Genomic DNA, 22500 nt, shown 5'->3' with positions numbered 1-22500 from the left:
CGCTCACGTCAGCTCTGACGCTTACATTGAGCGCTCACGTCTGCTGTGACGCTTACATTGAGCGCTCACGTCAGCTCTGACGCTTACATTGAGCGCTCACGTCAGCTGTGACGCTTACATTGAGCGCTCACGTCAGCTCTGACGCTTACATTGAGCGCTCACGTCAGCTCTGACGCTTACATTGAGCGCTCACGTCAGCTCTGACGCTTACATTGAGCGCTCACGTCAGCTGTGACGCTTACATTGAGCGCTCACGTCAGCTCTGACGCTTACATTGAGCGCTCACGTCAGCTCTGACGCTTACATTGAATGCTCACGTCAGCTCTGACGCTTACATTGAGCGTTCACGTCAGCTGTGACGCTTACATTGAGCGCTCACGTCAGCTCTGACGCCTACATTGAGCGCTCACGTCAGCTCTGACGCTTACATTGAGCGCTCACGTCTGCTGTGACGCTTACATTGAGCGCTCACGTCAGCTGTGACGCTTACATTGAATGCTCACGTCAGCTCTGACGCTTACATTGAGCGCTCACGTCTGCTGTGACGCTTACATTGAGCGCTCACGTCTGCTGTGACGCTTACATTGAGCGCTCACGTCAGCTCTGACGCTTACATTGAGCGCTCACGTCAGCTCTTGGCTGCACTACGTCCTGTGGATGTCTCACTACTCACTGGAGGAAAAGGAGAAGAGATGGAGAGAGAGAAAGAGACAGAGAGAGAGAGAGAGAGAGAGAGAGAAAGAGAAAGAAAGAGAAAGAGAAAGAGAAGGAGAGGAGGAGGTTCACTCCTGACTGCAGTGACCTTACTGTGACAGCCCATCCAGGACTGCAGAGAAAACCATGCTTGTACTTTCTCTTTCTCTCTCTCTTTCTGTCCTCCAAGCATCTGTTGTTTAACACTCTGTCCCATCTTTCTTTCTCTCTCCCTCAGCCCTGTTCCCTGCCCTCTTGTATCTCTCCACTTTCACATCCCTCTCTCCGTACTTCCTTCTGTCCTCTCTACACATCCCTCCTTCACTAGCCCCCTCCTTCCTGTCTGGTGTCCTTATGTGTCTGTCCATTCCTTTAAGAATCATCCCTATTAAAACTACAGGTCTTTCCGTCAGATTGGCAGAGCATCAATAAACTATAGGGCTATTAGTCCGTTGGGTAGAGCGCCATTAAACTAGAGATCTTACAGTCAGTTAGATAAAGCACTATTAAAACAGAGATCTTTAAGTCAGTTGGGTGGAGCACCATTAAAACGGAGGAGATCTTTTAGTCAGTTTGGTGGAGCATCATTAAACTAGAGGTCTGTTAGCCAGCTGCGTAGAGCGCTCATTAAAACAGAGATGAGTTGGGTGAGGGCACAGGTGTGGGCGCTCTGCCCAGAGGAGGGTGAGCCTTGAGAGGGCACTTACACAGCATGGGGCTCCTTGAACTTGCCCACCTGTTGGATCTGGTACATTAGATCTCCTCCATTGATGTACTCCATGACAAAGTAGAGTCGGTCCTGCACAGAATAAAAACATGTTTAAGTGTTGCTAAACTCACACACACATGCATATACACACACACACACACACACACACACACACACACACGCATATATACACACACATGCATATATACACACACACACACACGCATATATACACACACCTGTATACACACACATGTAAACATCACACCTAGCACAGTCAAATTAACTGAGCTGTCTATGGCCAGAGGCTCTAGTTCTGGGCCTGAGTCTGTAAGCCTGCTGGTGGTGTTCCTCATTGGCTCAGCGTTAGGACTCCCGGGCTGTCTCCTATTGAACTCCAGAGTGCACTACATCAACACCCCTCCCCGTTACAGAACTACACTTTTTTCTGATGTGTGTGTGTGTGTGTGTGTGTGTGTGTGTGTGTGTGTGTGTGGTATGTGTGTTAAGTGCTTATTGGTGATGTGTTCATTGTCTTGGCTCATAAAGCAGAATACACACACTGGCATATATGACTAGACTGTTTGCTGAGGGCTTAATGACACTGGGGAGGTTAATACAGGTCACATTATGGCCTTTAGCAATGATTCCTATGGAAATGAAGCGTTCAGATTCAGCATTAATGAACTATGTACTTAGTGTCAGACAGATAATGTACAGCTATTTCTCATTCTTTATCATTAAATGGCACACACACACACACACACACACACACACACGGAAAAAAAAAAGCAAACACACTTTCTCACACACACATACACTCAACAACACCAGAAGGACATCTCAGGATGCACAAATCCAGTATTTAAGTCTACTTCATCCGAGTCCGACAACCACCCAAAATATATAATCAGGAAAGAGTAATAACACGCATTCTTAAACATGATCTGTTCTCCGCCTTTGAGTTGTTTAATTGGACTCATTCAGCACTGCAGGCCGCTGTGATTCTGTGCCTACAGCCTATGGAGTGTGAGAGTGTGTGTATGTGTGATTGATGGTCTGGTATGGAATGCTGGACCAGCGAATTAAAGTCAGTGAGGATTAAGCGCCTTCAAGAGTGTGTGTGTGAGTGCGTGAGGGAGAAAAGCCGCTCTGCTTTGCTTAAGTGGAGGTCCCATCACTGTCAGACATGCGTTTGTGTGTGTGTGTGTGTGTGTGTGTGTGTGTGTGTGTGTGTGAGAGAGATTGTGTGTGTGAATGTGAATGTGAGTGTGCGTGTGCGTTTGTGTGAGTGTGCGTGTGCGTTTGTGTGAGTGTGCGTGTGCGGTTGTATGAGTGTGCGTGTGCGGTTGTGTGAGTGTGCGTGTGCGGTTGTGTGAGTGTGCGTGTGTGGTTGTGTGTGAGTGAGTGCGTGTGTGGTTGAGTGTACGTCCGCGGTTGTGTGAGTGTGCGTGTGTGGTTGTGTGAGTGTGCGTGTGTGGTTGTGTGTGAGTGAGTGCGTGTGTGGTTGAGTGTGCGTGTGTGGTTGAGTGTACATGTGCGGTTGTGTGAGTGTGCGTGTGCGTGTGCGGTTGTGTGTGAGTGAGTGCGTGTGTGTGTGTGGTTGTGAGTGAGTGCGTGTGTGGTTGTGTGTGAGTGAGTGCGTGTGTGGTTGTGTGTGAGTGAGTGAGTGAGTGTGTGACCAGAAGATGTAGTTGTCAGTGTTAGCATTTTCACTCTTACTGGTTCCAAAGAAAGAATCCCTATGGAAAAATATGGCATGTGCGTGCAAAACAACGCCAGTAGAACACTTAGGCAAACCATTTGGTGAGTTAAAATGTAGTCAGTCTGCCTTTGATCACAAACTGTTGTCTTGTTTTGTAAAAATAAAGATGTTGCTACCAATACACTAAAGCAGAAAAAGGACGGACTACATCATGTCGCTTACCTCAGGGAGTATGTGGGACTCCAGAGTGGTATCCATGGTTACAGACAAGGCTTAACTCACAGCCCGCTGTTTCTTATGAAACTTATTATTACAGCTCTAGCACCTAAAACAGCTGATTTATTCTAAGCAACAGATTGTGGCTATCAATTCCTTAGGTGATCAATGTGTTTACTTCAGTTGACAGAGTGATTGTGAGAACACTTGTAATCATGACACTTGTATAATGAAAGGTAAAGCTAGCTATGGTTAGCTTCCGGTCACCTTGTGAAATTGCTTTGTAGTCTCTTATTTGTCACTGGTAGCAGAGGGATAGCAACAGACATATTTTAGAGATATAACATGTCTACGGTCTATACACAGACGACATACACATGCATTTTATTGAACCGAATTGAATGTTGGGTCTCTCAAGCAGATATTTAACTGCCATGGTCATGATTTTGTCGATTTTCCAAAATCCCCATTCATTTTTCTAATAGGGTTTTTCTTTATTTTACATTTTTTAAACCGGAACTTGCAAAAATGCTAATCCGCCGCATACAAAATGACGCCGGTCACTCCCACACTCTATTGACTGCACAATAATGAACAGGGATGTGACTCGACTCGAAGCACGGGGGCCTGGGCTGCGAGGCTCTGCCGGCATCAATAATAACACGCTGGCTCACAGCAAAATGGTGTATTATTGTGTGTGAATGAGCGGCCACCTTTGTGTGGTGCGCTTAGCGGTGGGGAGTCTGACCCAGGTAGTGTGGAGAGGGGTCTCTCTCTGCGGAGAGATTCCCCCCGAGTTGAATGCGGTCTTTAGAAACATCGTGAAAAAGATGACGATGATGACGACAACGACGATGAAAAGACGGTGACGTCACAATCCCATCCTCCCACTGTTTTTTTCCACCTTCTCCTCTTTTTTCTCTTCCTCTTAGTATCTGGCTCCCTCACTGACACACACACACACTCACACACTCTTTCTCTCTGTAGTCATCATCCTGTTTCTCCGGCTCCCCCTCTTCTCCCTCTCCCTTCTGTTCCTTATCGGTCTCTCACACATCCTCTATCTCACTCTTTCCCTCCCAGGCTTTCTTTTCTCTCCTAGCACCTCTAACCCCTTCCCTGCCTCATCCTTACTCTCTCTCTAACACCCACCCACCCACACACACACACACACACACACACACACACACACACACACACACACACACACACACACACACACACACACACACACACACACACACACACACACACACACACACACACACACACACACACACACACACACACACAAACTCTCTCTCGCTCGCTCTCTCTCCACTCTCTTTCTCCATTCTATCCTTCCCTTTCCTCTCTCTTCATCGGTCCTTCTCTCGTTCCCTTTCTCTCTCTCTCTCTCCTTCCTTCATTGTGACAGCGGCCCCTGCAGAGCTCAGTGGGGCACTGGGAGACTAGGCTGCCGCCTGTCAGTTCTCAAGCCCCACTCGCTTCTGTGGCCAAAGCCTTGTGTGTGCGCACACACACACACACACACACACACACACACACACACACACACACACACACACACACCACCTGGATTCTGCATAGTGACCACATCTGCCTGCATGGTGGGGATGCCGCGCTGTGCGGGGGAGGAGGAGATGAGAATACGAAGGAGCATGCCAACACTTGTGTATATCTGTGTGTGTGTGTGTGTGTGTGTGTGTGTGTGTGTGTGTGCTTGTGTGCACACACACCAGTGGGAAGGCGGAGGAAAAGAAGAGAAGAGAAGAGAAGAGAAGAGAAGAGAACCTACCATAGTCTGGAAGCAGGAGTGGAGCTGGGTGAGGAAGGGGGGCTTCCCCGCCAGAGCCAGCACCCTCTTCTCCACCATGGTGCACTCCACGTCATCGTCCTGGATCACCACGTCCTTCTTCAGGATCTTGATGGCGTACAGCTCCTCTGTGCCCTTGCGCTCCGCCAGCATCACCTGATCTCACACACGCGCACGCGCACGCACACACACACACACACACACACACACACACACACACACACACACACACACACACACACACACACACACACACACACACACACAGCATGGTCAGGACATGCTCTTTGCTCATGCTCTTTGCTCATGCTCATGCTCTCAGTGCTCTTTGCTGAGGCAGGATGTGTCTATAAAAAAACCACACAAACACTGTTTGGAACCATTTCATAGAGGAGAGGGTGAACGGCTACCCAAGTCCGCTACCCATCATTACCAAGGAAGATCCTTTGCTCTGCGTGATCATTCTGACAAAAGGGCCAGTCTTTAGAAAGTCAGAGGAGTCACATATGAGCAAAAGCAGTTGCTGCCATTAAATAAGATACCTATGCGCCCTGGTTTTAAAAGCCTGTAAACAACTAAAAGTGAATATAGCCCTTAGAATTCAGGCTGTCGGTGGGGTATTTTCAGGGTTGTCAGGGCTCTTTTTGCTCTTTTGGGCATGTAGACATTGGTTGTGTTACTGGAGTGTGCCCAGACAGTGGGCAGACGGTGACTGATGCCAGCTCAGTAAGAGGCGGGGAGGGTTGAGGACACAGTAGGACACAGGCCTTTTCTTGGGGCTCTGATACAATCTGAAGGCTAATGAGTAACTACACAAGTTGCTGTAATATGCCATTGCAAAATCTCCGATAATAATGCAGTGCCCACACAGGAGAGCGCAGTGAGACAGGGTAGTGAGACAGGGCAGTGAGAGAGGGCAGTGAGAGAGCGCAGTGAGACAGGGCAGTGAGACAGGGCAGTGAAACAGGGCAGTGAGACAGGGGCCACACAGAAGGGCGCAGTGAGACAGTGCGAGAGAAGGAGACCGCGCGGTAAGAAAAACATGTTTCTGGACAGAGTTGTGAGAAAATCCAGTTTAAGCAGGTAAGGAGATTTGCTTGTTTTTAAAAAGGGAGAGTTTCTTGTTGAAAGCCCAGAGAGGACTAACAGCATCTGAGAGCCTGAGAGAGGAAGCATCCTGTTATAATTAGGAAGTTTCAGCCTAAAACAAACAGACATATCAGGATGGCAAGATGGCATTTCCCTCAGTGTCAGACCGAGTGACCAAAGACGACATGTGAACTGCTTTTTTTTAACCTTACAGTCACAACTAGCACAAAAGGCGCCATGTTGAATGCAAAATGACAAACATAAACAACCTCTTCAGAGGATCTGACAAGGTGTGACAACATGTGCAAATGCCAGACACTGCCTTTTGCACTCAAAAAGAAAATAAAGAATGAAGAAAAATCTGAAAGAATGTTCAAGATATTCTGGATGTGCATTTCCACCAGAACAGATCCAGGCTCCTGATTAAAAAATTCTGACGGTTACATTTAGCTGATTTACTGGAGAAGAAAGTTATTGCACCCTTAATTGTCAGCTGTTTGAGCCAGATGAAAAGGAGAGGTTTGAGATAAAAGATGACCAAACATTTTAGTTAAGCTTTAACTCTAAAGAGGTATAGTATGGTGAGCTCTAGAGAATAAGTGTTTTACTCAACAAGATGGCCTCTTCAAGTTGAGTGTTATAACCCTATGCACGGCCTCATGTCAAACTGTACTGCGGCATCATTAGCCAGTGTATTGACGGCAGGATAAAAAAAAAATAAAAAAAAATATCTCTGCCCGTTTTCCGCCCCCACCCTCACGCCTGAGCTCAAATGTCAAACTCTGCCCATGACTGGGTGGTCCTGACGCACCGTAATGGGCAAATGAGCAGCTCTTTAGTGGGCAGTAGCAGGGATTTGAGGGTGTTACTGCCCAGCGAGGCGTGGGGCTGTGCCCATGAAATATGATGTGCTTACACAGGCAGAGACAGAAACGCTGTACATGGCCCAATCAGGATAAATCACTCACTCACACACACACACACCACACACAGACAAACACATACACACTTGCCATCTATCTTTCCCTTTCCCTATCCCCATCTCTCTCTCTAACACACACACACACACACACACACACACACACACACACAATCTCCGTCTATCTCCCTCTTTCTCTCCCTGTCTCTCTCTCACACACACACATCCACATGCAGAAACAAAGCTGTTCTCCAGTCATTGTCAGATAAGGTGCAGATTTTAGCACCTCACAATGGGGAAGCTGGCTTGACGCTCCAGTGATTGGGGGACAGATTTTAACTCTGTTCAGTCTAAGAGAGAGCCTGAGGGCAACCACACAAAAGAGATGGAGGGAGAGAGAGAGAGAGAGAGCATGAGAGAGAGTGAACACCGTAGGGAGCAGGAGACAGAAGGAGAGGAGACAAAAAGAAAGAAATACCAGAGTGGGTGCGAAAGAGAGAGGGAGAGAGAGAGAGACTGGCAGACGTCAAGCAATTCAGCAGCATATTCTCCATAATCGAGAAATCTGGGAAAACATCTGTCATCAGGCTCACTTCCAGACACACACACACACACACACACACACACACACACACACACACACGTTCTGAACATGAGAGAAATAGGATCTGCTTGAAGTGCTAGTAGCATGTAGAAGCAGGCTTCACACTCATCATTGGCTGTGCTTGTGTGTGTGTGTGTGTGTGTGTGTGTGTGTGTGTGTGTGTGTGTGTTTGTACACACACATGTGTATGTGTGTGTTTCTGTGACAATGTGATGACTGACTCACAAGGTAGTCTGGCAGTATGACACAGCTGGAGACCATAAACACACATTTCTAAAACACAGAAAAATAAAAACAGCGACGCAGCCTTCTCAAGATCACAACAGCAATCTTGACAGCAGACCTACACGTGCGAGGAAACTTTTTTGCAAACAAGCTCCAGAAAGTTCCACTCTTTACCCACATACACACACACACACACTCCACTGTCACCACCACCATTACCACCTCCACCCTCTCTTTCTCTTTCTCTCTCTCTCTCTCTCTCTCTGTCTCTTGCTCTCTCGCTCTTTTTCTCTAAAAATATGCAGCTATGGAAATGAGTGCGGAAGCTGCTTGACTTTGTGCTGCTTTTAAAGCACTGCCCAGATGGAGGCTGGGTGACTGGCGGTGGAAATAGTTGTGCAGTCAGCGTCGACTTCACAGAGGCCACCATCTGCTCAGCCAACACACACACACACACACACACACACACACACACACACACACACACACACACACACACAAACACACACACACAGAGAGAGTGGCTCTCGCCTCTTCTCCGCGGCAGGAACAAGGGCGGAGTGGCTCCCTGAGAGGCCGACCGCCAAGGCTCCCGTTAGCGTCTGATTCAGAGCCGGAGGCTGGTGGGCAACGCTGTCAATGGTGACTGAACAAGAAAAGAACAATCCCAAAGACAACACAGTGCTGTTGTTGTTTATCAGAGTGTGTGTGTGTGTGCCGACATCTGATACCTTCCATGTCATGTCTGGGGGAAAAACATGAAAGGCATTTTGGGAAATAACGGGATAGATATTGCAGCGCCCCCCTCCCCCCACTCCACACACATGACAGGGATGCCTATCAGTATTCTCAGGGCCAGTTCAGATTTGTATCGGCAAGTCCCTTAAATGTGCGCCTTATGAATGTGCACTAGAGCCAAACCTCTAGCTTCTAATCATGGTTATATTCCTCCCCCCTCTCCCTCTGCTCAACCATACCCCCCCCCCCCCCACCCCCATCCTTCAGGGGGGCTGTTTTGCAGCTGAAGGGGCTAATGAACAGGGGTCTGAGAGGTAAACAGCTTGGCAGTGAGGGGACATTGTATTTGTGGTGGTGGTGGTAGCGATAGCATCAGACGAGGACTCCAGTTAATAACTCTGACACAGGTCCCTCGCTCTTACGTCAACATATCAATATCATTGTAAATGCCTGTTGCTATGGAAACTGCGAGCAGCTGGAACATGTGCCTATTTAGACAATGCCCACTCGCTCTCCCCATTTTTTCTCTCGTCCCTGCCTCCCTCCCTCTCTCCTTCTCTTTCTCATGCTCTCTCTCCCCCCCCCCACACTCTCTCTCTCTATCCCTGCTTTTCTCTCTTGCCCCCTCCAGAAATTTGGGACATGGAGAGTGACCTTGTCTAAGAGGAGATTACCTGCCGTACATTCATAAAGCCGTCCTGAGCCTCTCTGACACCACAGAGGAAAAATAAATGAAGAAATCAAAGGGGGACTGAAGAGAAGGTAGATTGAATGTGAGAGAGAGAGAGAGAGAGAGAGAGAGAGAGAGAGAGAGAGGGAGGGAGGGATAGATAAATGCATGGTGAAAGCAAGAGGGAATGACAAAATGATATAGACAGAAAAGAAGAGAAAGAGAGAGAGAGCGAATGAAAATGAGACAGCATGAAAGAGGGGGGGGGGGAGAAAGGGGGTGTGTGCAAAAAAAAAAGAGCAACTGAAAAAAGGGAAAAGATAAAGCGAGAGAGAGAGAGAGAGAGAGACAAAGAGAGGGCTACCTTCCCAAAGCTGCCTTTGCCAAGCACCATGAGGAAGTTGAAATCAGAGAGCTTCATGCGGTCGCGGTTGCCATTGCTGTCGAATTTGGAGATGGCATTAGGAGAGGTTCCATCAGTTTTCTTGGTGCCCGGCCCCACTTTGGCCCTCTGGAGAGTGAAACACACACACACACACACACAGACACAGACAGAGAGAGAGTGTGAGAGAGAGACAGACACACACACACAGAGACATTACATTTTATTCTTCTGAAAAGTCAAAAGCAGAATGCCTTCCTTCCATGGTATCACTTTAGGTTAAATGCACACAAAATGTAACACTCTGAAAAGGCGCACACACACACACACACACACTGAATAATATGCCAACAGGCAGAGACAAAATGAGTATACTGCCAAAGTAGAGGACGTGTGAATGTGTGTGATGGTGTGTATGTTTGTATGTGTGTTTCACAAACCGTCTGGATAAGCTATGACTTGCTGGCAGGAAGTAAAGAGTCCAAGCTGGCAAGCTGATAGATGCCAGGCAGTCCTGTGCATTTGTGTGTGTGTGTGCCAATGTTGTTGCCAATCAGGTTAATATGTGTGGCTCTTGAGACAGTGTTCATCCACGCTGAAGTTGAATGGCAGGAAACTCTCTATTCATGAACAGAGTTTTAGTGAATAAATGTCACTACAAACACACACACCCACACACACACACACACACACACACACACACACACACACACACACACACACACACACACACACACACACACACACACACACACACACACACACACACACACACACACACACTAACAATTGGGGGCTCGAGTCTGGGATAAAATCCCATGTGGTGAGGAAAGCCTGTGTCATTTTGTGTGTATGTAGTGGCCAAAATACCAAAACGCAGTGGTTTGTCGAGTGCAGTGACAATCTCTTTCGTTCGATTATTTGTAGTTGTTGTTTTTATTTAGTTTTGCTTTATGACTGTGTAGTGACTTCAGTCATCTGGAGTTTGTTTTGAGAGCATCCTGATTAGGTAGCCATTGGGCAGGTTTGAAGAACTTGCCACTGTGTTGTTCTGCTCTTAGTGGTAATCCTGAGTAGGGTCACGCTTCAGGGTATGGCCTCCCAGTTCGCCACGCAATTTTGCGTTGCTGGTTTCCAACATCAATCACAGCAACTTCTGTATGTGGCTGAAGACCACGTGGTGTCCATTGTGTGTTGCAGTAGCGGCAGTTCATTTTGTTGGTTCTTTGTGTTGTTGCTGTTGGTTTGTGGCAGTAACTTTGTAGTTGGTCTAGTTACTGTGGCCCTTTTAGGTTGTGGCTGTTGAACTCCACTTTGGTGTCGGTCACCTGTGTTACTGCTTTCGTGTGGGTAAATCCAGTACATTTGTTATGTTTGGTTTTGTGGTGTTTTCTTTCTCACCCGATGGTGGTGGCCAATTTGTGTGTAGTGGAAGTGGCACCTACTTGTATAGATACCCGTTTGTTGGCTGCTCCTTCTTAAACCCAGTGGAAGTGACTTATTTGGCCCTTTCGTGTGTTAAGACCCTGTGCTCCTTTCTCAGTAGGTTTGTTTGTTTGTTGTTGTGTTTGTTCACTTCTGACCCGAGCCGACACCTTTCGTCAGCAGCAGTCCCAGATTGTTGTGACATTGCTGCAAATGAATTGCATCATATTGGGGCTTAGAGAGTTGTTATGTGCAGTGCTGGCAGCTCTGATCAGCATTGTTAGGTGGCAGACTTGAGTAGAATTCGGATTAGTCCACATGCTCAGAGGTAGTGAGCTGTTGCTTTTCTGCGAGTTCTGGACAAGGTGCTTTTTGGTTTGTGCATTTAGCTTGTTTTACCTTTAACATTCAGCCTTGGTAAGTAGCACTCCATTCCTCATTTTAAATGCTACGTACACTACATTTCAATGAATAAATAGTATGTTGCTAATTTGTCACAGTCAATTTTGGTGTGCTGTATTAGTGCCACATTTAAGGGGCAATTGCTTTGTCAATTATCATTTTGCTAGCTTAGCTGCTCTTTAGAGTGTGTGTGTGTGTGTGTGTGTGTGTGTGTGTGCGTGTGTGTGTGTGTGTACTACTTAAACCGGAAGTTTTGTAGTTTAACACACTAACCTGTTTACGCTAACTTGCTAACACACTAACATTGTTTTAACTGTATGCTAAGTTGAACGTGATTGCATGATACAAAAAGACTGGGATTAGCCGATACGCAGCGAAGCCGTTTGTCCCTTTCCCTCTTCCGTCTTCTATGTAGCTCCGCCCAGGTGTTCTACAACTGATTAGTCATTGGTGAGGTGCACCTGGCCCTGGATATGAGCTGCTTAAAAGCTCACACGGCAGTAGAAGCGGTAGCAGAGAGGCGTCTGGCGTGGGGACTGCTGGTCTTGCTGCCGGTGAGCCTGGGATTTCATTTAGTGCTGCTGTTCTTGATATAGTGTCATGGTTGTTTTGTAAGTCTTTATGGTAATCAATCTCATGGTATGGGTATTTCAAAAGGTGTTGTCTGAGTTTCACTTCGGGTCAATGGTGGAGTGTTATTTGCCTTACAGGGCGGCCCAAGGGTGGGACGTAACACACCGCATCGAGGTAGAAAGTGTGAGGGCAGAATAGAGCAGAGCTTCTCCGAATGTGAGGTGAATGTAGATTTATGGTGGACTCTACTGACAATGAGTGCAACCAGGGAGACCCCACAGCGTGCGTGTACACACACACACACACACACACACACACACACACACACACACACACACACACACACACACACAGTAGCCCTCTCCTTTCAGATGATTTCATGTTAGCCTTCAGTCTTCCTCTCACACCCTCCCTGCTCCCTTCTTTCTCAACTCACTAGTCTTCTCGTACCCAGAACATTTCCATTTCAACCCTGCATTCCTTTCTGCTTTTCTGTCACACTCTCTCCCCCACCTCACTCTTATTTCTCTTCTCTTCTCTCCTCTCTCTTTTTCTATCGTTCTCTTTCAGCTTTTTGAAATACATTCAATTTTAATTTCCAAACTGCAGCCATATTGTGAGGCAGGCACAGGGCTCAGTCTAGCATGGAATTCCATTAACCTGCTCCCTGCAGTTCTGTACAGAACAGACCGGACTCCCAACAGACCAGCAGGCTGGACAGCCAACACCCCCACCCCACCCCATCACATACACACACACACACGCGCACACACACACACACACACACACACACACACACACACACACACACACACACACAGCCCCAATTCAAGGTCAAGCTCAGCTTACACCCCCAGACAGACACACAGAGACACACAGAGAGACACACACACACACACACACACACACACACACACACACACACACACACACACACACACACACACACAGGAAAAGGGACACAAACAAAGGCTTCAGGGAATACCATCTGAGGCTGTTCCATGCAAATACACAATCAGACTTCAATGTGCTACAACAGAGACAGGCCTGGGGTATAATAAGGACTGAATGCTGTTAGGTTAAACAAACACACACGCACACACACACACACACACACACTCACACTCACACTCACACACACTTAACACACTTAACACACTTCCATTATAAAAGCTATTCACAAACACACACACACACCCCAAAAATGCATGCAACTGCAGTCATGCACTCTTCAAGCCCTCCCAATGTAAAATATACACAGAGACATAGACACACAGAATTTCATGTCTCCCAGCATTCCCTACCACTCGTGCAGATTGATGGTGCATATGTTTGTGAGTGTGAGTGTGTGTGTGTGTGTGTGTCTCTGTGTGTGTGTGTGCGTTTGAGTGAGAGAGAATGTGTGGGTGTGTGTATGTCAGTGTGCCTGTTAGGCTCTGATTAGTTCCACAGCAGTCTGGGAGGCTTCATCACTCAGTCCAACTACCACTCACCCTGTACTGACAGCAACACACACCACAACAACAGCCTACACACACACACACACACACACACACACACACGCACAATCTCATGTCTCCCAGTGCCCTCTACCACCCACCCATGGAGTTTTGCACAGATCAATGGTGGATATGTGTGTGTGTGTGTGTGTGTGTGTGTGTGTGTGTGTGTGTGTGTGTAGCCTTTTCTCAATCTGCTCGTATGTAAGTGTGTATGCTACAACACCACTGCTGTCTGAGCATGCAAAATATAAACACGCATGATTGGGATTCCATACAGGCTACACACAACATTAATATTAGCTGTGTGTGCTTGAGCGTGAGAGAGTACAATAGGGAGGGAGGGAGGGAGAGAGAGAGGGAAAGAGGGGGAGGGATTGCAAAATGGAGAGAAAGAGAGAGAGGAAGGAGAGAGGAGGGAGAAAGTGTGAGATACAGAGGGATCTAGAGAGAGAGAGAGAGTGAAAGAAAGAAAGAAAGAAAGAAAGAGAGAGTGTGTGTATGTGTCTGTGTGTGTGAGACAGAGAGAGAGACACAGAGGGAGAGGTAAATAAAGCGGGAGGGAGGTGCAGATGAGAGCTCATCTCAGAAGATTTCCCGGGAGCAACGTAGTGTTGCTTTCAACCTGCTCGGCTGCGCGCGTGCACACACACACACACACACAGCCGCCACAGCTCATACACATACCCCTTCACTCCCACACAGTGCCGTGCTGACAGGAGCCGCCAGAGCTCTCTCACACACACACACACACACACACACACACACACTCTCACTCTCTCGAGCATTCACACACACACACACACACACACACACGCTCAACCTTTCACTCGAGCATTTACGCACACACACACAAACACACACGTATGTCCACACAAATATGAATGCATACATTTAAACTCACATGCATGCACATATAAGCATACACCCACAAGAACACACTCAAAATCACACTCATACAGACACACATGCATGCACACACCGTGCATACCGTACATGTACACATGCATCATACATAGGCTCTCTCTCTGTCACACACACACACACACACACACACACACACACAGTAGAGTCCCAGTAACAATGGGACAGTATGCCACTTGACTGGTGGAATTACTGCAAAATAAAAGGTGAGTGGTCACTGGAAAAAGAGATGAAACGCATTAGGGAGAGTGTACACTTGTGAGGAGCAGACAATGATTACCACTTCAGTTCATTGGTTCATCCAGAACCCCATTTCACCCTACTGGCCTGCGGCTCAATGTCTGCGTGTGTGTGTGTCTGTGTGTGTGTGTGTGTGTGTGTGCGTGTGTGTGCGTGTGTGTGTGTGTGTGTGTGTGTGTGTGTGTGTTTCTGTGTGAGGCTAAACACAGACAGAGCTAGAGGGGCCAGACAAGACAGAGTGCATGTGAGCACACGGACTCCACACAAAAAAAAAAAATAACCCAGGGAGAGAGATGTCCTGTTTCCGGGCAACTGTCACCATAACAACATGACAATGGCCATACTAAAGCAGGTACATAATAAAGCAGGTCCATATTTTAGTCCTACCCTGACCAGACCAACAAATCAAGGGATACAGGCTCATCTGCTGGCTGAAAGCTTCTCTCTCACTCTCTGTCCCTTTCTGTTGGTCTCTTCCTCAGATAACTGTGTCCAAATTATAGGAGGACAAAACACACAATGCCTTTGAGAATCTATACTATACTGACACTATAGCACAAGCAAACTAAGCAGGCACCTACTATGAGGACACACTAAGACCCCCATGCTAGCTGCCTTTCAACTCTGGATATCTGCCGGTGATAAAGCAGCACCATAGCAATGTTTGTTAACTAGCTATGCTAACACTGTTAACCTTGGCTTCTCATCATTGCCAACCAAACATATTTGCATGTTGTCTACAAAAATCAATGAATTTCAAACTACACATATTATATATGTGCAAAATATTACAAAATACAAAGTTACCATCTTCAAATGTAGACAATGGACAACTATTCAGCACCAGTAGAATGATGGATTAGCACAGTGTCCACGGACTACACGTCATCGCATTAGAGGCTCTAACCCATTAAGGTGTGCTGCTGTTAACCCACTGTAGAGTGAGGCCGGATGGGTATGTGTGAACCCAGGGTCATCAGCTCTCTCTCTCTGTGTGTGTTCTCTCTCTCTCTTTCTGTTCTCTCTCTCTCTCTCTCTCTCTCTGTTCTCTCTCTCTCTCTTTCTGTTCTCTCTCTCTCTCTTTCTGTTCTCTCTCTCTCTCTTTCTGTTCTCTCTCTCTCTCTTTCTGTTCTCTCTCTCTCTCTCTCTCTCTCTCTCTCTCTCTCTCTCTCTCTCTCTCTCTCTCTCTCTCTCTCTCTCTCTCTCTCTCTCTCTCTCTCTCTCTCTCTCTCTCTCTCTCTCTCTCTCTCTCTCTCTCTCTCTCTCTCTCTCTCTCTCTCTGTGTGTGTTCTCTGTGTCCGCCCACCCTGCGCTGTCTGTAAAGAAGACTCAGCGTAGGAGAGGTCCCACAGGCCACTGGCTTGCTATGACTGTGGCAGTGGGTTGGTGTGCAGTGCTGACACAGTCCATTGTCTGTGTGCGCCCCGACCCCCCCCCCCCCCCCCCCCCCCCAGGTCAAGTCAAGGCCAGGCTGAGAATGATGAGAAGGATGGGATGATCAGTGCAGGTCTACACACACACACACACACACCACTGCGTGCCAGTCGAAAGGGAAACGGGTTTGCGATGGCCGAGGCCTAAACGCACACTGGTCCTTTGAGGATCTTCAACTTGCCAATGTGACTCGAGTGTATCTGAATATTCCAAAGTGAATGTGCAGTGTTTACTAGCGGTCATGATCTCATTCACTTAAGGTCTTTTCATTTATACTGCATGTTCTGGTCTGTTGAAATATCACTGTCCATTAAATTAAATTAATAATATGCTTTTTTAGATAATCGGGCGATATTTGCAAATTTTTTATTATCTGTCATCGTTATATTTGTATCTAAATTACGGAATTTAATTACATTTAAAAGCAATGCATGTACCATCACAACGCATCTCCTCTGTCAGAAAAAATGCTATTGGTATGGCTAACATTCTTTCCACAAAATTCCCTCCATTGGCGAGAGAGACTATGTTATCTGACCTAGCTGCTGGAAACAAGGATGGAAGGTAAGTACCAAGTGAAAGGGTTGTTGTGCTCAAACCATGCCGTTAACCACATTACACTAGCCTCATTGGACCTTTTTGAATCAGTATAAGTAGTCTACGCTTAAGCTAAAAATACACACTTGGAATACAAAATAAATTAGGACTTTTGATGGACCAATTGGTGCACTTATAATTATGCAATAGTTAGACACTGCACGTTTAACAAATAGCAATGTATATTTATTCTTTCAAATGAAACATTCAAAGAAATTCACGATAACACAGCTTCTGAATGACAATCGTCTTTTAAGCAGCCGCTCGCAAAATTAAACTGCAGCTCACTTGCAACTGCACTGTCAATCTGGCGGTACAGCTGAAAATCCCTGTTTGTTTCTTCATTTGGCCTCATCATCATCATCATCATCATCAGGGAAGCAGAATTATTCAAATCAAAATGTGCAGAACACAGTTCGTATTTCACTTTATTTTTGCTAACTTCATCACAGTCCTTCCACACAGTAGCCCTAAGATCTGTCAATCTTTCACATCAATGACTTATGAGCTAATGGGCTCGTAGAATCTCCCTGCAGCTTCAGAAAAAGCATGGGCGCACAAACTAGTTTTAACATTTGACATTTCATACTTCATGATGAAAATGAAGCTAAATGATGTATCGATTCACTTTATTTCTTACGCAATGATTGCCATCGTTCGTCCGATAGCTGAATGCTTTTGAAATAGCGATGGGCCTCTGTTCCGTGGCCAAAATACGATAACCATAGGGAAATCTACCCGTAACGTCAGTATTAGCCTCCTTTCAGTAGGCCCTGGCTCTCTCTCACACGCCGTCTCATTCGAACGTGCACGGCCTCTCTCACACACACACACACACACACACACACACACATACACACACGCGCTGCAGCTCGAATGTGACCCTCACAGATAATCCGCAATGCCAACTGTAATGCTGAAATGGGGATCCACTACTTTTGGCGGAGAGAAAATGAAGCATGCATTAAGCAGGCGATATATCTCTGACCCCGATCCTCTTCAGCTCCCGGCGAAAGAGTTCTCCAGTGAAATGTCACTGATATATGACAAACAGAGGAAATGGAAATACTGAGAGGCTCTGCGTTCTTCATCACAGCCTAGTGCCACTGATGGGGTGATGGGACTGGATGGAACAGAAAACCAAACGTTTACCCCCCCAAAAAAAATTCAAATATCAGCCTGAAATATCGGTTGTCATCCTCTTTTTGTCACAGATAATCATTATTGTATTGGCCCTAAAAGCACCATATCGGTCGACCCCTAGTGTATAACATATCATCCATATGAACTAAATCCATGACTCACATTTAGCATTTCCACACACACACACAAACACACTAACACACACACTAACACACACACATGCACACACACATGCACACACACACACACACACACACACACACACAGAGACACACACAAAGACACACACACAGACACATGCAAACACACACACGCACACGCACACACTAACTAGAGCAGCACCTCAGCCCTCTGGCTAAGCCGTGGCGCAGCCTCTCACTCTCACATGACCTTCTCCTGACCCCGCCCACCACGCTCCCAGGACTGCATCGCCAGGGTAACAGAAGCCCACAGCATGGTGTTGCCTAAAACAGCTAACGTCTGAGTCACGCCTGAACAGGCTCTGAGCCCCCGAAGACAGGAAAACAACTTTATGAGATAATCAGCACAAGCTCTCCCTAATGCTAGCATCACAGTGCCACCAGCGCTAAGACACAGAGAGACAATATTGAAGATACTCTCTCTCTACATTCTCAAGATCACTGCAGCATTCGCATACAGAACGGCCATTCCAATTCATTTTTGATTGACTTTGACCGTATTGGACAATACATATCACACTGAACAATCATTCTCTGACTGTTCTCCTTATCTCCTTATTTAAACAGTCTTGACCATACGAGTCATCAGACTACTCACCGTGTAGGACTCCATAAACATGCATGATGCTACTGGTCTTCCAACAGTATTCTATGTCTTTGTCAACATCACTGCGAGTGCCCAGGACAAACGTAATGGGCCTGTAATGGGACTGTAAGGATTGGCCAGACATCCATTTCCAAAGAATTAGCATGCGTGTGTTGGAGAGCCTTTCAGATGTTCACAGGTGATGAGCCCCCATCATCCTTAGGGTGCGCGAGATCCAACCAGCCACCACACCCTTTTCAGCCTCTCCCAAAAGCATCATGGGGTATGGATTACGTGCCGGCTCAAAATGGAGATTGACAAACCTCGGGGGTAAAATCACACAAAACGGTGCGCTGATGTTCGTCACCCTACTGCAGAACACTAATGAGGGAGGAAGCGCCGTGGCCATATATGGTTCTGACAGGAAGCTGTGGGCGTGCGCAGAGCAGAGCAGAGCAGAGCTCCTGAGTGGCCGTCGGAGCACCCTGCGTCTGAATGGATGATGGCATCATTGTGTGGGCACAGAAGGCCCTTTCTCAGGTGCAGCGTTACGCAACCCCACAATACAGGCAAAAGGTCCACTGGCACACGCATCGGCTGGCATAGAGAATGGATGTGTGTGTGTGTGTGTGTGTGTGTGTGTGTGTGTGTGTGTGTGTGTGTGTGTGTGTGTGTGTGTGTGTGTGTGTGTGTGTGTGTGTGTGTGTTAGTTTGTCTGTCGGTGTGTGCTTCTGTGTACGTGTGTATGTGTGTGTGTGTGTGTGTTAGTTTGTCTGTCGGTGTGTGCTTCTGTGTACGTGTGTATGTGTGTGTGTGTGTGTGTGTTAGTTTGTCTGTCGGTGTGTGCTTCTGTGTACGTGTGTATGTGTGTGTGTGTGTTAGTTTGTCTGTCGGTGTGTGCTTCTGTGTACGTGTGTATGTGTGTGTGTGTGTGTGTGTGTTAGTTTGTCTGTCGGTGTGTGCTTCTGTGTACGTGTGTATGTGTGTGTGGACAGCTACAAAATGGAGAGGTGAGAGAAACTAAATAAATAGTATTAAGCTCTAAGCATGTACCCAGGTCTCTGTGTATCAATCTGTGTGACACAGAAGGAGTTTATGCGTACAGTATATTACAGTATGCAGTATGTCTGTGTGCATGTGTACACACACATGTGAGACTGTGTGTGTGTGTGTGTGTGTGTGTGTGTGTGTGTGTGTGTGTGTGTGTGTGGTGTGTGTGTGCGCGTGTGCATGAGTGTGTGGGCAGCTCATAAATAACACCATCATGCTCATCTTCACAGCTGGAGTTGGCGGCAGGGTGGGGGCGGTGTGTGTGTGAATAATGCAGAGACCCTCATGGTCAGTCTCTCTCTCTCTCTCGCTCACACACACACACACACACACACACACACACACACACACACACACACACCCTAACTCCCAGTGGAAATGACTGGCTTCAAACACGTCACCTACTGAGCGTCTGTGTGCTGTGAACAACAGAGACACTCAAAAACCCTGCAATTCTACCACCACACTGTGCACTAAGCAGGCAGTTCTACTACCACACTGCACACTAAGCAGGCAGTTCTACTACCACACTGCACACCAAGCAGGCAGTTCTACTACCACACTGCACACTAAGCAGGCAGTTCTACTACCACACTGCACACTAAAGAGGCAGTTCTACTACCACACTGCACACTAAGCAGGCAGTTCTACTACCACACTGCACACTAAGCAGGCAGTTCTACCAACCCATCCCACACTAAGCAAGCAGTTCATATGACTTTGAGAGGTTGTGAAGGGGAGAGAGAGATAAAGGTAAGGAGAAAGAATGAGCAGAAGAGTGTTTGGAGACAGACAGAGACAGAGACAGAGACAGAGACAGAGACAGAGAGAGAGAGAGAGAGAGAGAGAGAGAGAGAGAGAGAGAGAGAGAGAGAGAGAGTGGGGGGGGGGGCAATAAACGGAAGAGGATACTGGGAAACACACAAATCAATTCTCAGGTTAGCCCTGCGAGGATGATGCTGCAGAGAGGCATCCGCTCGCTCGATTAGCTCATTCAGACGAGGGTGGAGGTGGTGGGGGTGGTGGAGTACACTGACACACAGGTGATTATTCGTTCCCAGGCTGGAACATTTAGATGCTGAGTGACGACTGTCACGGTGTCAAGATGAACATGACTGCAGTGAAGGCTGGGTAATAGTGTTGGGGGCGCTTATGAAAAGAGGACATATTCTATTATCAACAACTGTCCAACCGAGCCGGGTGGAGGAGGAGGGAGGGGGGGGGGGGGGGGGTGGGCAAAGAGTTCCCTTGTGGGTACATCAGCATAACATAATAGAGCGCTGTGTTTGTGTGTGTGTGTTAACAAGAACCAGGAAGCCCAAACACACACATATATACACTATACGTTGTATACCATATACCACACGCATGTATATACTGTACATATACATATTATATATATATGTATATATAGATGGATAGATAGACAGATAGATAGATATATTCACACATATATACTGTAGGCGTGACACTTCTTACCTCAAACTTCTGCCGGAGCTCCTCATTCCCCTCTTCACCCTCTGGAGGGACTGGCACATTAAAGTACTCGCCCTCCTCTTGACTGAGCAGCTTAAACCTGTGTGTGTGTGTGTGTGTGTGTGTGTGTGTGTGTGTGTGTGTGTGTGTGTGTGTGTGTGTGTGTGTGTGTGTGTGTGTGTGTGTGTTTATGTGTATTGATGTGTATGTGTGTGTGTGTGTGCAGAGGTTAGAAAGAGAGTCAGAGAAGAGAGAGAGAGTGTATGTGCATATGTGAAAGTGTGTCAGCGCGAGAGAGAGAGGGGGGGGGGGGGAGAGAGAGGTTGTCAGAGGAGGCACTGCAGTTCTGTCTGAAACATTAAACATATGGCTGACTGACAAAACAGCACAAAATGATGAAGCCTTCTGGTGTTTTGAGGAAACCCTGAGCAGTGTCATTGGCTGTGAGTTTAACTCTTTTGTCTTCGCCTAATGTCTCTGACCAATGTACTCCTGGGGCCTTTTGCATCTGGTCCTGTGCATGTGTGCTGTATGCTCTTACTGAATCTAAACCAGTTCATACTGTACCCTGTGCATGTGTGCTGTATGCTCTTACTGAATCTAAACCAGTTCATACTGTACCCTGTGTATGTGTGCTGTATGCTCTTACTGAATCTAAACCAGTTCATACTGTACCCTGTGTATGTGTGCTGTATGCTCCTACTGAATCTAAACCAGTTCATACTGTACCCTGTGTATGTGTGCTGTATGCTCCTACTGAATCTAAACCAGTTCATACTGTGCCCTATGTTTAACCTCACGCAGTACTGAATGAATGCCATCTAGAATCTAAATGAACCCTAACCCACAATACATCTTCAGGTCACAAATGGTCATAATCTACAACTGGATGGAAGGGCGTCCATCATGCCAAGACTTTTATATAGCAACTCAAACCATCAGGCATCCCACACGTCAGCTCAATGCAAAAACATAAGAGAGAGGAAAAACACCCAACAAGGACTTTACAGAAGGATGCGATCAAGTGTTTCGGTCTTTTTAGTCTAAAAGAAATGCCTGTCAAGATAAAAAAGGTACCAAAAAGACCAGGTCCATTACTGCTAAAGTACTTCACAAAAAGACCAAGGACCAGTACTGCTAAAGCACAGTAAAGAGGAGCAGAGAGGGGTCGGAGGGACAGAAAGA

General features: G+C 46.9%; 1 protein-coding gene across 1 annotated transcript in view; it reads right to left on the bottom strand.

Annotated features, from left to right (window-relative positions):
• The window catches only part of LOC105899995 (protein kinase C beta type), a gene marked incomplete at its 5' end in the record, with an annotated part of 81976 nt that overhangs the window by 31919 nt on the left and 27557 nt on the right, over positions 1-22500 (bottom strand). The window contains 4 exons of the mRNA XM_031577114.2: positions 1401-1492; positions 5122-5295; positions 9749-9895; positions 21319-21415. Of these exons, the coding sequence (XP_031432974.2) occupies positions 1401-1492; positions 5122-5295; positions 9749-9895; positions 21319-21415 (510 nt within the window). The remainder of the gene's footprint in view (positions 1-1400; positions 1493-5121; positions 5296-9748; positions 9896-21318; positions 21416-22500) is intronic.

This window comes from Clupea harengus, chromosome 1, assembly GCF_900700415.2.
Source record: "Clupea harengus chromosome 1, Ch_v2.0.2, whole genome shotgun sequence".
Classification (NCBI taxonomy): domain Eukaryota; kingdom Metazoa; phylum Chordata; class Actinopteri; order Clupeiformes; family Clupeidae; genus Clupea; species Clupea harengus.
The sequence above is the reverse complement of the archived record's forward strand: the minus strand, read 5'-3'. Positions and strand labels throughout refer to the sequence as shown.